This window comes from Pelophylax lessonae (genome assembly GCF_965119305.1).
Source record: "Pelophylax lessonae genome assembly, chromosome: 6".
NCBI lineage: Eukaryota > Metazoa > Chordata > Amphibia > Anura > Ranidae > Pelophylax > Pelophylax lessonae.
Window position 1 is genome coordinate 266946047 of NC_138773.1, and position 18400 is coordinate 266964446.

At 41.5% G+C, this 18400-nt stretch overlaps 1 protein-coding gene across 1 annotated transcript in view; it reads left to right on the plus strand.

Moving 5' to 3' along the window:
* LOC309558737 (dipeptidyl peptidase 4-like) overlaps positions 1-18400 on the plus strand; it is a gene marked incomplete at its 5' end in the record, with an annotated part of 178779 nt that overhangs the window by 129754 nt on the left and 30625 nt on the right. The window contains 3 exons of the mRNA XM_082261785.1: positions 1745-1843; positions 9149-9216; positions 14064-14114. Coding sequence (XP_082117911.1) covers positions 1745-1843; positions 9149-9216; positions 14064-14114 — 218 coding nt within the window. The remainder of the gene's footprint in view (positions 1-1744; positions 1844-9148; positions 9217-14063; positions 14115-18400) is intronic.

Below are 18400 nucleotides of genomic sequence, written 5' to 3' on the forward strand. Positions count from 1 at the left end.
AAGTGAATGAATTACTGTAATTCATAACATATGCACCAGGAAGGTACATCTGCAGTGAATGTTTGCTGAATGTTGCATTCATTGTTTTATAAATATTCTCCTGACTGATCTCTAAATCCTGACTGGCTAAGCCGGCTGGTCAAAAAAAACGGAATGGATTCTCCCATCCACACATTTCGAGGCATATGAAGGAATACTCCCTGATGTGCTATTGTGTTCTGACAGTGGGACTCCTCTGATCACTGATCGGCCCTGCAGCCAATTGGCTGAATGCACTCATCAAACACAAATTTTCCATCAGTTCTGTTTGAGAGGAGTTGATCACTAGGTCGACTCCTTTTGAATGGGAACTGCCATAAATCAATCAAAATGCGGCCCGTCCCTACTGAACTATTTAGGACCAGCTTAAGTGGAGCTAAATAAAGGAGCATATATAAGTCTTTCTTAGGAAAATCTGCATCGTAATAATAATCATAATTTAAAGAATATGTAAAGCATAGGTGTGTGCAGGCTATTGCATTAGAGTGTGCATCCCAAAGCTCAAACACTTATGCCTTTCTCTGCAGCCTCAGCTGCACTGGACAGTGAATGAATAGGACGTGCTCTGTGCTGAGCAGCTTCCTGTTCATTCACAAACAGAAGCATAGTAAACCAAGTTTTAATATGCTTCAGTTATGATTGAACACAGTAAGTGAGTGTGTTCACTGTGTTCATTTAGAAAAGGAAGGGGCCGGTAAATTACATATTGATTAGCCCCTCCCCCGCTTTCATTCCTGAAACATCCCCTGCAGTAGCAGGGGGGAGAGGAGAGGAGGGAAGCCAGCAGAACTGCGGTGGAGGGGGGTACAACATTGGAGGAAGCCCGGGCAGTAGGGGGATTCGGCACCACACAGAGTGATAAGGGTGTGCCAGGTGTCTGCGCACGCTTATGATGTAAAGCCATCTATTCATATTCCTTATATGTGCCTGCTGTACCATGTACTTATATGAAAATGAATCCTGTTCTTTTTTATTGCTTCCTTTGTGGGAAACCCCTGGTCTTCCTGCCAGTCCCTCTGCTTTCCTAATTAAAACTGACCACGCTAGGCATAGGAGCTGACAGTGTTCAGTTCTCTAGCTGTGCTGGGAACTCAACCTGCTCTCCTCTAATGATCAGACTTCTGCTGACATGCCCCCCTTCACAGTCTTACACAGGGAAGATCAGTGTGCTGCTGTTTCTCCTCCCCTACCTCTCTGTGCAGCTGAGAACAGAGGGGATGTAATCGCTTATAAAAAAGGGGGAAAGGGTATTTATAATGTTTTTTTCCATCTATATATAAATGTTTTGCCTTTCATTTTTATTTCAAACTGAATGCATTGTTTCACAAGGTGAGGATTTACATACACTTATACAAATTCTTACATGAGACTGAATATCCAGTAATATCATGTGGACCAATTAAAAAAATGATTAAACTAATTCATACAAAGCCCATTACAATACAATCACAAGAAATTGTCAAGGCAAATTGTGGGAAAGTGCTGTAGAATAGACAATTGCTATGCATTATAGAGGTTTTACCACTCCCATGTGGAAAGCAATCCAAACCATGCTGATGTCACCTTAGAAATGTTCTCAAACAGCAAGACTGTCTGTGCACTACAAAGATGGGGCAGTGCACTGGGTAACAACTTTTTATCTCACTCTATTGCTTAAAAGACTGCAGTCATTATTTGTAAGTAAAAGCTTTTTCTTTCTTCTTAGTTTGGGCCCAGCGACCCCTTCTTCACATCGGGGAACAACTATTACAAGATCATTAGCAATGCAGATGGTTACAAGCATGTGCACTACTTTGCATCAAAGGTAAGTCACTTGACTGAGCCATAAAAGGTAGTTTGTGGAATAGATAAACATACAAGTTCATACTCAGCATAGTTTCAGATCATGTGCAGCTACTACTTTTTACTGGAGTGTGATCTGCAATACCCTCTACCTAAAGCTGGAAGGACGTTTCTAATTACTGATGAAGAGGAGAGGTGGGGGAATAATGCTGATTATAGCTTCTTAGTTGTGTTGTCTAGAACTCATTGGCTGATCCTCTTGTAGATATCTTGACACAACAGCGTGAATCAAATAAAGAAAGTGTACAAATGTCAAACTCCAAATAAAACATGATGAAGGAAATTGGATTATCTTGACTCATGACTGATTTGATTGAGGGCAAATGATACAGCAAGTAATGGAGATGATGGTGGATAGAGAAATGGTTAGCCAATAGAGATGAGTACTGAGCAAGAGTCCTTGTGGTAAAACCGATTTTGTGAAATTTGCTGAAGCAGAAACTCTCAATTTCACTTAAGCTTCTTAGGTGAAATTTGTTTGGGAAAAAAAGCGATCTACCCTTAATTTTATTAAGAGGGTGTGTGTGCATGTGAGGGCGGGGGTGTATTTAGAGCACCGTATATACTCGAGTATAAGACAAGTTTTTCAGCATGTTTTTTCATGCTGAAAAAGCCCCCTTCAGCTTATACTCGAGTCACTGTCTTTTTAAAAATGGCGCCGCCCGGCGCCGACGTGTCACCACGCATGCGCCGCATGCCCAGGAATAGCCGAACGTGTACGGGCTTTCCCGAGCATCGGTGGCGCATTTGCGGTGACGTATTGGCACCGGGCAGCACGATTTTTAAATCGAAGGCGCTTCACCGACAGGTAAGTGAGACTCCTCCGCAGCCCCTGCATTTCCTGATGCAGTGCTGCGGGCATGGTACAGGACATTCTCCTGTACCATGCCCGCAGCACTGCATCTCCTGTGCCATGCCTGTACTTGCTGTGCCATGCCTGTACCTACTTTGCCATGCCTATACCTACTGTGCCATGCCTGTACATTCTGTGCCATGACTGTACCATCTTTGCCATGCCTATAACTACTGTGCCATGCCTGTACATACTGTGCCATTACTGTACCATCACCAGTGCCATGCCTATACCATCACCCGTACCATGCCTATACCATCACCAGTACCATGCCTATACAATCTCCTGTGCCATGCCTATACCATCATCTGTGCCATGCCTGTACCATGACCTGTGCCATACCTGTACCATGACCTGTGCCATGACCTGTGCCATGCCTATACCCTGACCTGCGCCATCTCCTGTACCATGCCCACAGCCCCTGTTTTGTGTCTCGTGGTGGTTCAGTTGGGTCCGGTAGCTGCTGTATTTCCCACCCTAGGCTTATACTCGAGTCAATAAGTTTTCCCACTTTTTTGTGGTAAAATTTGGGGCCTCGGCTTATATTCGGGTCGACTTATACTCGAGTATATACTGTATTTTACAAGAAATTCCTCTCTGGCTCGCAGAACGAGTAACAGCTGGGAGTCTTAGCAACATCCTAGCAACAAGGCAGGACAGGATGATGCCATCTCTGGTAATTTGAGACTTTGAGAGGTTGGCAAATGGCCCATACCAAGAGCAAGGACATTATCCAACTTTAGTTAAAGCTTGGCCCTTTGTTTTTATCTACAGGCCCTCCCTTACTTGCATAGGTACGTTGTTTGGTAAAGGTGAACTAACCCTTTAATATCCAACATCATTAGCATCTTTGTCATGTTTGGATTCACTTGCTTTTTACACAAATAAACTTTTGATACAGATCTTTGTCTGTGTGCCAACTCTTTTTCATCTTTAATATAGCAAAGTTTAATTTATTTCATTTATTTTTATTTATGTTTTTCCTTTTTGTGTGTTCGTTTGGTCATCATTTTTGTACTGTAGCATTACATGTTTTTTTTTAAGGTGTTTGGTTTTCTCTATCTGTGAATAATAGGGCTAAAAATCCAACAGCATTAGCATCTTTGTCATGTTTGGATTCACTTACTTTTTACATAAATAAACTTTTGATACAGGTCTTTGTCTGTGAGAAAGCTCCTTTTTTATCTTGAATTTAGCAAAGTTTATTTTATTTCATTTTTTGTTATTTATGTGTGGTGAAATTTTTTCAAAACCCCTAAAGATTTTTTATAAGATTTCAGAAAAATTAGAGCTTTTAATTTCACGCATCCCTATTAGTCAATAATGAATAGGTAGTGAGAAATGTAATTGCATACAAAGGGGATCAACTGCGGGTATAGGATTGTGTATATTGGATTGTATGGTTGGGTTTTCTTTATTGTTTTTTATTGGTTGAGCTAGATGGACGTGTGTCTTTTTTTAACCTGACTAACTATGTAACTATGAATTCCTCAGAATTAGAGATGATTTTTAGAAAAAGTTAGCCTTTTATGTGAACAAGTTAAGGCTAGTGAAAATCGGGCGAACATTTTCGTCCAAAAAAATTTCGTACGATTTTTGTATACGAAAATTGTGTGTACACAAATATAGTGTGTACGCAACTTTCGACAGCCGATTCAGAATTTTCGTATGAAAATTCTCGAAGGGACAAACTCCAAAATTTTTCTTGTGCAGAAAAAAAAACGATTTTCGTTTAATGTGTACTGTTTTTGTACGATTTTTGTACAAAAAAAATTAGAAAAGAAAGACTGCGCATGATCAGAAACAATAAACAGCAAAATTCTCATACTTTGTCGTACCAATTTTCGTTCATCAGTTCCCATTTGCTCTGAAACAACTAGTAAAATCGGACGATCGTTCGCCCGATTTTCTTATAGTGTGTACCCCACTTTAGGAGTGAAGAAGACATTAGCAAGCCACTGGAAGGATGGAAAGAACAGCCCTTTGGGTGCTTATAGCGATGTTAGGAATAGACAGCGTGCATGAGCTCTGAAGCATGTACAAAAAAAATGAAGTGTAGTAATTTGAACATAAATCAAATGTTTGATAAAGTGTCAGTGAGGGAACTGGAAGCATTGGAGAGCAGATGAGATTTTTTGGAAGATGTAGAAACTTGAGTCTTGCAACAGAATTTACAGTCGATACATCTTGTTAGCGGAAAACTAGATAGGATGTTGCAACATTCAGGGCTAGAGCTACATTAGACAATTTTTATTAGTTCAATGCTTCTACTAAATTTGCTAGTAGGGGTTTTGTTCAAATGTTGGCTTCAATAAACTGCAAAGAAATTAGATCAAAATTTCCCTAATTGAAAATGCAGCAAAATCCAATTTCTCTTACGTCCTCCGACAGTCGCCGCCTCTTCATATTCGTCACATATGGGGTATTAGACTTTGCTCCGAAGGAGTAGCTAGGCAACAGAATATGTTAACAATAAAGCTTTAACATATCCCACCCTCAAGGGGTGGTCCCCTCAGTCAATACCCTCCTACTTCCTGCAACCATATCTCAGTTTTAATGTCTAGCTTGTCAGGAGTGGCTGGCTCTCTCTGTGCTGGGACTTTTTGTCCCAGACTCTTTCTTCTTTTTGATATTTTGTTTGAGTTTTCTCTCTACCTTTACTTAGCTGTTATTTTTGTCAGCATTAGTTAGTTCTTCTGACGAAGAGGATCATGCGGACTGGGTCTCGGGCTGATCCCCCTGGTCGCAGGTCGTGGGTCAGTGGCTTCCCAGTCTGCCATCGAACGTTCAGCCAGGTAACGCTCCTGGCACAGTGAACGACCCATCCCTGTTCGGTGCAGGGATGATTGGTGAGGTGGCTACCTCACCGGACGCTGTGCGGTTTCTGAACCGCCATTGTGTGCGTCTTGAATTGCGACTCTCCCTGCCTCATGTGCAGCGGCTTGTTCGCCTGTGCGGGTTCCCCACGCCATGTGAGGTAAGTGTATCTATGTGGGGACCTGTCTGTCTGGGGGGGGTCTCAGTCTGGGACTGTGTAACCTGCCTTTAATCACACTGCTTGTCTCCCTATCTCTCGGCTGCATGCTGTGGGCTGCAAGGGGGGGGGGGAGCTGTATGACACTGAGTATGTCAGGCTGGGCAGTGTGAGGAGCTGTGTGCTGTGGGGCATGTTTTTAATGGCATGTTGGGGCATATACAGCGATCGCTGCGGCGATCTAACATGTATCCATATAATGGGATAATATTGTGTGTGATTTTATGCACTGTGGAGCGGCGATTTCGGCGCCAAACGACGCCATTTTACCGGCGCCCGCTCCGGCCGCATGGTTTACATGCACGGCGGCCATTTTCTTGTAGCCTCCATAGGCTTACATAGAGCGCCCTGGCAGCATCACTTCCTCTCTCCTGGAAGCACCGATCGAGGCAGCAGCAGCAGCGGAGTCTCCTCAGGTTTTATCCTTCTATTCCTGTGTTCCATTGCCTGTATTCAGTCTGTATATTCCCTGTGGGGGTCTCATTGTGCCTGAGTGTGGTGCGGTGGGCTGCGCTTGCCGCGCTTGCTGTAAGGGGGCAGTTAACCCTTGGTTGTCTGGCATACAGGGGCAATGGATTCTCAGGAGGGCAAGTTTCCCACAGTATTGGTGGAAAGCCAGGGGACCGCTGTTTCCCCCCCAGGGGGGGATTTAGCCACTATTGTGGCTGGCCTTGCTGCACAGGTGCAAATGCTGGTGGCTGCTCAATCTACTAAACGGCCCAGAATTGCTCTGTCCTCTGATTCTGAGGGTGAAGGTGATGGGGCTGTTCTGGCGGGGACCCCCCTATCGGGGTCCCGCTCCTCTCTTGATCTAGTGGGGTCTGAGGTAGAGGCTGAAGTTGAGGGGGTTGATAATTCTCCCCCTGGCTCGCCTGAAGAGCTTGCAATCATGGATGAGTTGATTGCTTCCATTAAGCAGACGCTACGTTTGCAGGACGAGGTGTGTCCCCCAGCTGCCTTGGCGGCTTATGGGACGCAGAGAAAACGCAGGACGCCGCAGGTTTTTCCCTGCAATGCTGATTTTCAGCGCGCTGTTAAGGACCAATGGCGCGATTTGCGCAAGCCTTTTGCGGTACCAAGTAAATTTAAGCTGCGTTATCCTTTCTCGCCTGCCACTGATGAACGGTGGTGTGTGCCTCCACCAGTGGATCATGCAATTGCGGTTTTGAACAAAGCCACTGCGATCCCTGCAGAGGGATCCCCTGTTTTCCGTGATGCCACGGATAGGAGACTGGAGTCTCTTGCCCGTCATACTTATTCTGTTACGGGTTCTATGCTTAAGGCTCTGTTTGCTTCTCTCATGGCGGCCCAGGCGATCGCAAGTTGGACGCAGATGCTTAGGCGCGTCCTAGTGGCCGATTCGGCCTCGGCGGCGACCCTGGATATGGTGGATCAGATCCACCAGGGTGTCATGTATCTGTGTGATGCGGACCTGGACCTGATTCCGTTGGCCGCGCGTGTGCACAGCGTGGCGGTGTTGTCTCGCCGCCTGGTTTGGTTGAAATGTTGGTCGGTGGACCAATCTTCACGTAAAACCTTAGCCAATCTGCCTTATGATGGGTCTCGCCTTTTTGGGGAGTCCCTGGATGTGTTGATTAAGGGGATTACCGGGGGTAAGAGCACTCTCTTGCCCCATTTCCCCAAGGCTAAGGGGGCTTCTGGGAAGAAGCATGCTCATTTTCGGCCCCCTCAGGGGTCCTTTCGTGCCTTTCGGCCGCACTACAAGGGCAAACCGTTCAAGGGCCAAGGCTCTCAGAAGAAGCCCTGGTCTGGGAAACAGAAGTCCGGTCAATCCGGACCTGCGGCCCATAACAGTTCGGCCTGAAGGGGCGCCCTCACCCAGTTTTGGGGTGGGGGGACGCTTGCTCGGTTTTCTTCAGCCCTGGTTGGCCCGTGTGAGGGACAGATGGGTTCTGGAAATCGTTCGATCTGGTTACAAGATCGAGTTTCTCTCTCGGCCGGAGAGCAGATTTTTTCCCTCAAATCTTCAAATGTCTCCAGAGCGCCTGCGGGATCTGCACCTGGCGGTGCGGGACCTGAGGGCTCAGGGAGTGGTGGTTCCGGTGCCTCATCGGGACAGATTTCGGGGGTTTTATTCCAATCTGTTCACCGTGCCCAGGAAGGAGGGCAAGGTTCGTCCGATTCTGGACTTGAAAGCTCTGAACCGCTCTGTGCGAGTTCGCAAGTTCCGCATGGAATCCCTGCGCTCGGTGGTGGCTGCCCTGGTTCCGGGGGAATTCATGGCCTCCATCGATTTGAAGGATGCGTACCTTCACATCCCCATATTCGAGGGTCATCAGAAGTACCTTCGATTTGCCATTGCGGAGGATCACTACCAGTTTGTGGCGTTGCCCTTTGGGCTCGCCTCGGCTCCGCGGGTCTTCACCAAGGTGCGGATGCGTTTCCCACCCCTCATGTTTGCACTGCTTTGGGACGTCCCCATATGTGACGAATATGAAGAGGCGGCGACTGTCGGAGGACGTAAGAGAAAACGGAATTTTTGTAAAATCTTACCTGTAAAATTCCTTTCTCTGAGTCCTCCGACAGTCGCCGCCCCCGCCCCTCTTTTGGGGTTTGAATGTATACTCTACTGCTATTCCACTAAAACTGAGATATGGTTGCAGGAAGTAGGAGGGTATTGACTGAGGGGACCACCCCTTGAGGGTGGGATATGTTAAAGCTTTATTGTTAACATATTCTGTTGCCTAGCTACTCCTTCGGAGCAAAGTCTAATACCCCATATGTGACGAATATGAAGAGGCGGCGACTGTCGGAGGACTCAGAGAAAGGAATTTTACAGGTAAGATTTTACAAAAATTCCGTTATCCTGCAGTTAAAATGCTGTTATCTTTACCAATTTCAATTCCATCTTTCAATCGACTCATTGTCCAGTTCTAACTTCAAAATTGGCCAAATTCTGGTGGTTGAGTGAATCCATAGATAGGAGATTGCTCAGTTTCTGGCCAAAACTTTTGATCCTATTTCCCATTCCCAGTGGTTTGAATGTGATTGAACATTACTGAAAATTGCCTGTGTATTGCCAGTTGTGTGATTAATCACTAGTAATTTTAGTAGCATTACTGTGAAACTAAAAATTGCCCCTGTCGGAACTTTTAGAGGAGAACTTTGTTTTTTTATCTTCTCATTTACTGGGGACACTTTAGACCTTTGGAGTGCAGGCCTTTGTGCCCCATAATAAACTCATTGAAAAACAGGTTTCATGTGGGTAACAAAATGACCATTTTTCTATTCACCACTCTTGCACTATTTACAATTTTTGATGATCTGGTTGCACAATTTTTCCATCATTCTACATCTGTTTCATTTTATTTTTACTGTTTATAATGAATTAATTAGTTCAAATTTCTGTTGTTTTCTAGGAGGGAGTTGAAATAACCAAAGGAAATTATGAAGTGACCAGTATTTCCAAAATAACAGATGGTTACTTGTGAGTACATCTTATTCTGCAGGAGGGTGTTGCTCATTTTTAAACTTAGGTAGAAATTTACAGTATGTTTTTAAGGATTACAGATATTTTTACTCTCTTTCTCTTACAATGACAATGTATATAAATTTAGTCTTAAATACACATGCAAGCGTGCTCTTTATTTTAAATAAATATCTGCTCAAAATAATAAAATTAAACTAATATATGCTTGCCTATGCCTGTTAGTATATTACGATAAATAAGCGATTCATAAAATACCACATCCATGCCGCTGTTTTGGTCCCCAAGTTCTGATTTTTTTTAGCTGCCATTTTTTTACAGGCCACCTCACTTCCTGGTTGAATAAGCCCCCCCCCCCCCCCCAACATCATGCACATCATCTCACCTACTTCCTGAAGCCTGAGTCACACTAACTATACGAAGTTAGTATAGCAATCTCCCCCGCTGAGCTGTTGTGTTTTGACAAGGGGACGGCCCCCACGCAAGAACACTCCAATCATTAGCGCTCTCAACCATTGGCTGAGAGCGCTGATTTGGAGTCAGTCGGCTGCTGGTTTTCCAGCGTGCTCATCCAGCAAAAGCCAGCTAAATGGTGCCATGCACATAGGCCGAATGTCGGCTGTTTTTTTTTTTTAACTGGCCGGTGTCTCCCGGCTTACAGGCCTGGGAGTATGGGGCTTAAGAGCCCATGCACTCATGGATGCTTACCCTGTAGTCCTCCAGGCTATTGTCAGTTGCATGATTACACTGCCTTGGTTCTCTGTGGATGCTATTGTTAGTCATGATGAGCATAATGAAATCAGCACAACTTCCACTGAAAAGGTTGACATCACTGTTGAAGCCCACAAATGGGCTGCCATTTGAAACGCAGACGCAGCAGTTGTCACATGACCACTACTTTCTTCAATGTTTTTTATTTTATAACTATATAAAGGAAGGTGTGCAAGGGGGGGCAGGCTGATGCACTGATGCACCACATTAAATCCTGAACTTGGGCTTTTAATGTAAAGTAAAATGTGGACAGCTTTTTATTTTGAGGAGCATGTGACTTGTATGGTGGTTCACCATATATTGCTGGCAGATGCAGCCAGGTTATTGTGATTCCAGCAGTTATGTTGTGTGCAAATGTAAAGCTCCACAAGTTGGCAGATTACATATGATATTCAGTCAAACTCCTAAACACAGAGTAGGGTCAGAAGGGCACAGCAGTATAAAGATTGGTGATAAAGGGGAATGATAAGATAGCCAATTAACCCTGAACTTCAGCATATTTGTTTTTGTTTTATGATATACTGAAAATGATTAGAACCTTTTGCTATCTGTGTCAGAGATGGGGAGACCCTGTGACCACCAGCAAGTAAAGGTAGAATTGAAGAATGTAAAAAGCTTTAGGTGCGCTGTTCCTTTAAATTCAAAAACAAATATTTGATGCAAAAAAAAAAGTGCAAATATTGAACACACAATATCAAATGTGCATATAACAGTGCAAACCCAGAAGGGTTGATAAGAAAATAAAAAAAAAGAAGAAAGAAAAATTGTGTATGTGATAATAAACCACATAAAAAAGCTTAAAGAATGTAAGTGCAAATTACCAATATACAATATATTCTAGTGTGCACTCTCTTATGAGCTAAACATACGAATCTATCATGTAATATATCTTTTCACAAAATGTCCATATGAAATTGGCGGTGATAAAGTCCTCAGTGCTTATGAAAAATTTCACTCCAAAGTGCTCCAGTGCTCAAGGTGCTCTGTATATTGAAAAATGGCCTCTCAGCAGATGAAATGGATCTCAGAGAGAGCGAGATCGGACAAGCACAAACTCCATCTCCACAGCGGGCTAATTCAATGGCAAGGCACTCCAAATGTGGAAATATCAATAGTGGATAAGAAAGGCCGCCTATTCGGTTCAAGAAGCCGCTCCTCACACCGACGTATGTGAAATATTGATAGGGAGAAAACTCATAGTGTGATACCATTTACGTAGGTTTTATTAAAAAAAAGAATCGCATTTATATCAAACTCATGGATCACAGGCAGTATATGAAAGAAGCGAGTCGGCGTTATCACCCGCAGCTCAGGTGACACCGTGGCCGACTCGCTAATTTCATATAATGCCTGTGATCCATGAGTTTTATGTAAGTGTGATTCTATATTTAAAAAAGCCTACCTAAATGGTATCACCAGGGCTGGACCTACCATGGGTCCCACTGGGTCCATTGGACCCAGGCAGCACTTGCAGAGGGGCAGCAAATTCGGCTCCCAAGATTTATTTATTTTTTTTAAGGCAGTTTTTTGTGTCATCAGTTTGCGGCGTGTTTCGGGTGGAATTTCCTGTCTCATACTGCCGCCCATAGTGCAAACTGATGAGTATGAGGAGGTAGAGTATCTCCTCCTGGGAACGTCCCTCACGTGATTGTGGTGTGCGCAATGACGTCAGCCATCAGCGCACTCCCTCTCACGCAGGGCAGGCTGGATCTTCTAGGGCGGTGGGCACTGCAGACACAGGAGTGACAGGAGGACTGTGGACAGACAGTGGGTGTTTGGTGGACCGGTTCGACAGTGAGGTATGGAAGAAGATAATCGTATACATAATATTTTCTAAAGGTTATATTTATATAAAATAATGGATGTGGGGGCCTTTTGTTGGGTGTGGTTTTTTTTTTTTTTTTGGGGGGGTGGCAGCATTTAATTCTTGGACCCAGGCAGCACAATGTCTTGGGCCAGCTCTGGGTATCACACTACAAGTTTTCTCCCTATCCATATTTCACATATGTCTATGTGAGGAGCAGCTTCTTGAGCCCCCTGTAGAGATGGAGTTTGTGCTTGTCTGATCTCTATAATTTGAGATCCATTTCATCTGATAAGATGCCATTTTTCAATAAACGGTGTACCTTGGGCACTGGAGCACTTTGGAGTGGAAGTTTCCATAAGCACTGAGCACTTTATCACCGCATATGCCATATGGACTTTTTGTAAAACGTTATATTGCATGATGGACTTGTACGTTTAGCCCATAAGAGAGTGCACACTAGTATATATTGCATATATACACTTTATAATCCTTTTTTTCATAGGTATTATCACATACTCAATTTTTCTTTTTTTTTTCTTATCAACCCTTCTGGGTTTGCACTGTTATATACACATTTAAAATTGACTGTTTAATATTTGCACTTATTTTTTCTGTATCAAATATTTGTTTTTGAATTTAGAGGAACAGCGCACCTAAAGCTTTTTACACTACTTTTTGGTCCAGTATTCAGGATATTTTGAGTTGTAGAAGTTCACAGTAGTTTTGTTGGCTGAGCAGGAGAATTTATCTTTTTCTTCTTATTAGAACTGAAGAATGGAAAGTTCCCCTGCGGGGACAAAGTCATCAATACCAACTTGACAGAGTTTCTGTACCTACCTTACAGCATCCAAGACAAAAAAACAAAATGATTTGCATGCCATTTTAAATATAATTGAGATAAAGAACTCTTTGCAGATACACTATATTACCAAAAGTATTGGTACGCCTGCCTTTACACACACATTAACTTTAATGGCATCCAAGTACCATTTGCAGCTATATAACAGCTTCAACTCTTCTGGGAAGGCTGTCCACATGGTTTAGGAGTGTGTCTATGGGAATGTTTTTTCCAGAAGCGCATTTGTGAGGTTAGGCACTGAGGATGGACATGAAGGTCTGGCCTCTAATTCATTCCAAAGGTGTTCTATTGGGTTGAGGTCAGGACGCTGTGCAGGCCAGTCAAATTTCCCCACCCCAAACTCACTCATCCATGTCTTTATGGACCTTGTTTGTGCACTGGTGCGCAGTTATGTTGGTACAGGAAGGGGCCATCCCCAAACTGTTCCCACAAAGTTGGGAGCATGAAATTGTCCAAAATGTCTTGGTATGCTGACACTGTAGGAGTTCCCATCACTGTAACTAAGGGGCCAAGCCCAACCCCTGAAAAACAACCCCACACCATAATCCCCCCTCCACCAAATGATTTGGATCAGTGTGCAAAGCAAGGTCCATAACGACATGGATGAGTGAGTTTGGGGTGGAGGAACTTGACTGGCTTTCACAGAGTCCTGACCTCAACCCGAATGAACACCTGTGGGAAATTTACAGCAATCTCATCTGATAAACACAAGAAATTCCTGAAAATCTGGTCCCCTTTGATGCCATACTCCCAACCTAACCTGAAAGCTCCTATCCTTTGAATTACTAATATTTTTACCTGGTCTATCTTACTACTTTATCCTCTAAGCTTCTATAATTCATTAAGCCCTGGACATGCCAAAATAAAATAATGAAGATTTTGCTGATTATTATGACAAAGGAATCTTCGTATGGCCCATGTGGCTTCCAATTTACAAAGTATTAGGTTTGTAATTGAAAACTAACAGTCAGTTTTTCAAATGTGATAAACCTTGTATTTTTTTCTTGCATTCTTGTTACAAGAAAAACCTTTTCTGGGGCCTTTAACCCTTCTTTTCCTTTGTAGTTGTATTGAAATCCCAATAAACACAATTAAACAAGAAAGTTTAGAAAAGTAAAATTTAGGCTTTACTAATTATTCAGACTGATTCCAAAATGCAGGACCGGAGTCCAGCATCTCATTTGTTTATGTGGCTTCCTATAAGAGTATATATAACAGAAAGCACTTAATGAAGGTATATGGTGGCAATAATTAAAATTATTATTATTTTTTTTTTATAAAAGCATTTTTCCAGCAACCTGTACAAAGTAGTGGATGGCTAAAAACAGTCAAATATGAATCATCGAAACTCTAGATAAGAGATATTTTAAATAGTCATTGATAAATTATTTTTATTTATTTGTATTTCAGATTCTATATAAGTAATGCCGGAGGGTACCCATCAAAACGAAACCTTTACAAGTAAGAGAAAATTCTAGCAGATATACCAGTGTTTCTTTTTTCAGATTTGTTAGAGTTAATAACATTAAAACTGTTCTTTTCTTAAAGGGAAGACATCACACAAATATAGGAGCTACCTTTCCTAATTGCTTTTAAGGTTGCATGTTACAGGGCTGTCACCTTGATCCTGGATTCAATAGTTTGTGAGTCGGTGACATGGGACAAATATTTAGGTCAGCAGGGGCATCTCCGGAGGAGGGGACTAATTAGAAATGCGAGGTCAAATGTGTGCGTAATAAATTGTGGGTGTAGTGAACGTGTAATTCTGTGTGATGGGGTTAAATAGTGAGAGCATCAGTATACAAAAGGAAAAATGTGCATGCTTTGGTGAAGTAGGAGTGGCTAAATGGTTGTCAACCATCAGCAGTATAACTCCACCACCACTTACAATTAAAGAATTTGTTAACCCAACACTGAGAACAAAGGGAAGAATGTATTTATATTGTTCAAAACATTTAAGGGTTGCACTTCGTTCCCATTAATGTGTAGACATAAACAAGAAATACATTTTATAAAATATATTGTGTACAGAATCTTATATTAAATGTTTCAAACATGCAATATAAGTATAGTGTAGTCCACAATTAATAAATTCCCATATTTAATGATTATTTCAATATAATTCTGATAAATTTTCTTAATTCAATTAGGTGTTCCAATAAGTGCTCCAATAGCAAAAAGTGATATGCACCCTCACTCATGCTCCTCCCTCCTGATTGAAGGCTCACCTCATAAGATGTGACCCAACAATTAAGCTAGGCCAGAATGTGCCTGTGAACCACCCTGGGTTCAGTTAGTACGATGTAGATCTCACAGATACTCTGCTCACACCATATGCCGATTTGATGCATCTGTGAGATCTACATCAAACTAATTGAACCCAGGGTGGTTCACAGGTGCATTCTGACTGAGCTTTATTGTGGGGTCACATCTTATGAGGTGAGTCTTCAATCAGAAAGGGGAGCACGAGTGCTATTGGAGCACCTACTTGGATTAAGGGCATTGATCACAATTATATCGAAATAATCACTACATATGGGAACTTATGAATTATGGACTTCACTATACTTCAATACTTATATTGAAACCTGTATTTATAAGATTCTGTTCACAATATATTTTCTAAAGATTGGGGGGTGATATGTGCGCTGTCACTTGGGTATTCAAATAGGAGGAATTCCTAGAATGTATTGCAGCTGATGATGATAATGAGATTAGGATAAAATCCTATCCCACCTGCAGCCAGCCCTGGTAAATTCACTAAATACCAATCACTATCAAATCGCAAAAGTGAGTCGGCGCTGGTGGGAAACAATCTCAGAAGGGGCTCAAAAGTGAGTTCCCTATTCGCATATGTGTAGTACATTCTTCTTCTGATAAAATATGGTGGGAATTATCATTTACACAATTCTGTAAAAATTGTGAGAATATATAAAAACTGCTAAAATGACAAAGTAAATCTGACTGTGAAAAAGTCTAGTAAATTCCAAATCATAAAGGCTTAGTATCCGGATCCTAAAACAAATGGTGTATGTATCTTCAATATAAATATACAGATACAATTCTGAATCCTAAAATATGTGTCCAACTCTTACAAACAGAAATATTTCTGATAAAAGTTATAAAAAAGTATGTATCCAAATCCTAAAACCAATGGTGTACCTGTCTTCAATAAATAGATCAATAATATTAAAATCCGAATCGTGACAAGTATGTATCCGAATCATAAAACATATACATACGTATCTTACCAACAGAAATATTTCTGATAAAAGTTATATAAAGGTATGTATCCAAATCCTAAAACCAATGGTGTATCCGTCTTCAATAAATAGATCAATAATAGTAAAATCCGAATCGTGACAAGTATGTATCCGAATCATACAACAGAAATATTTCTGATAAAAGTTATAAAAAGGTATGTATCCAAATCCTAAAACCAATGGTGTATCCGTCTTTAATAAATAATAAAATCCGAATCATGACAAGTATGTATCCGAATCATACAACATATACAAGGAGCTGCTTAAATATATGTCTAAATCCTAGACCATGTACATATCCAAATCCTAAAATACATATCCAGCTTCTACTCTCAGGCATACAACGCCAAATCACAGTATCAAGCGATAGTAATCGCAGTAATAGGTGATCACTATAAAGTGGTTTCAGATGATCTGATATCACAATCAGATAATAACTCCAATATATACTAATGTGATAACCATTCAATTCTGAGTGAATAAATAAATAATTAAATATAATATTAATAAATATCCATTAGTGCATTCAAATCATAAAATCCATATTGCATAAAAAATGATAAAAAATACAGGTGAATTGCAAAAATACTTCAAGTGAAATAAAACAACCTAGTGTGGTGATCAATAAATATATGGACATAAATAAATCAATGTATGGACATAAATAAATCAAGTAGATAGATATAGTGCAATTAGCAGTCCATGTGTGATAAAACAGCTGGTGCAATTAAAGTTGGTGCAGTGAAGAAAATAGAAAGTTCATTCGTGCACATATAATAAAGTGACAATTAGGTGGATTTCTGAGGAAACTTGTGAACATCCAGTAATGTGATCCGAAGTGAGCCATGTAGGTATAGAAGCAGTGGCCGCTCACCTCACTGCACCTTTTAAGGCGCTTTATGCTGGTATCTAGCTTTTGGATACTGGGCTTCTCCGGTGGCTCCAACCTCCACTTTTCATTCGATAATTGTCAATCCCACTTTTCCTTGTGCGGTACCAGTATAATCCGGAAAAAGAAGCAATAATGCCCAAATAGTGAAGTATATAAGGACTCACTTTTATTGGTAAAATCAGGGGAAACAGGAACACTCACATTTAATACAGATAAAACGGGCACAACGATCCAGCTAGCCGCACTCTTGCGGTGTTGGTTCCTCTGGGTACTTCCGGCCACGGCCGTAAAACCGGAAGTCTACGTCACCCGATGCCTCCCGACTAGTTGCGTCACAGATCACGTGACTTTATCAAGGGATATTTATATTGAAGATACATACACCATTTGTTTTAGGATCCGGATACTAAGCCTTTATGATTCGGAATTTACTAGACTTTTTCACAGTCGGATTTACTTTGTCATTTTAGCAGTTTTTATATATTCTCACAATTTTTATAGAATTGTGTAAATGATAATTCCCACCATATAATATCAGAAGAAGATTATACTACACGTATGCGAATAGGGAACTCACTTTTGAGCCCCTTCTGAGATTGTTTCCCACCAGCGCCGACTCACTTTTGCGATTTAATATATTTTCTAAAAAATGTTTGTTGTTTATGTCTACACATTAATGGGAATAAAGTGTGATACTTATATGTTCTGAATTTGAGCTAGAACATTTAATTGGAGTGTGATCAGTGTTTGCAATTGGTTCCACAACATATTATCAAATTTGTAGTGGTGGACACGCTTGGTGGCTCGCGAGACTGTCTCTGAATAATTTGTATTTATCATGTATTTTTAAAGCTATAGAAAAATGTTTTGGCTTTTATTTCTATTTTAGTGCCGGTTCACATTTTTGCGATGCGGGAACGCTGCGAATATGCAGCCTGTTCCCGCATCGCATCTGCATCTCTGGCAGTTCACACTGCCATATGTGATACGCAGGGGGCATCAATTAAAAGTTAACGACACCCCCAGTTGAGATCGCATATCGCAGTGAGATCTGCAAGTTCGCACAGAATCGGATCGCACAAGTGTGAACCACTATGTGATCCGATTCTGCGGCGGATAAAAAAAAGCCTCATGTGGGAGTTTAGTGCGGATGCGGTGCGAATTCAGCCATACAAAGTGTATGGCTAAAATTTGCACCGCACATGAGATCGCATGTAATTTAGGAGCAGTGCGCTCTGAATTACATGCAATCGCCATGATCGCACTAATGTGAACCGGGGCTTAAACTGAATGGGTTGTTTTACAAGATGATCGTTTACAGACGCTTTAAGTAGAATGCATGCAATTAAAAAAAAAAAATCAGAGGGTTACCGTTCCTTTTAAGACTGCCATTACCCTTTTATATTTTTGTTCAAACTGAATTTAGTTGATAATGCTTTTTATTTTTGTAATTTTCATTTTTGCTGATGTTGATGACCAATGTTGCAAAACAAATGGGCTAAAAGGAGTTGAGAAACTTTATTCACAAAATGTGAATTCACTTCAATTTTCCAAACATGTGTATAATATTGGATAATAAAAGTGAATAGAAA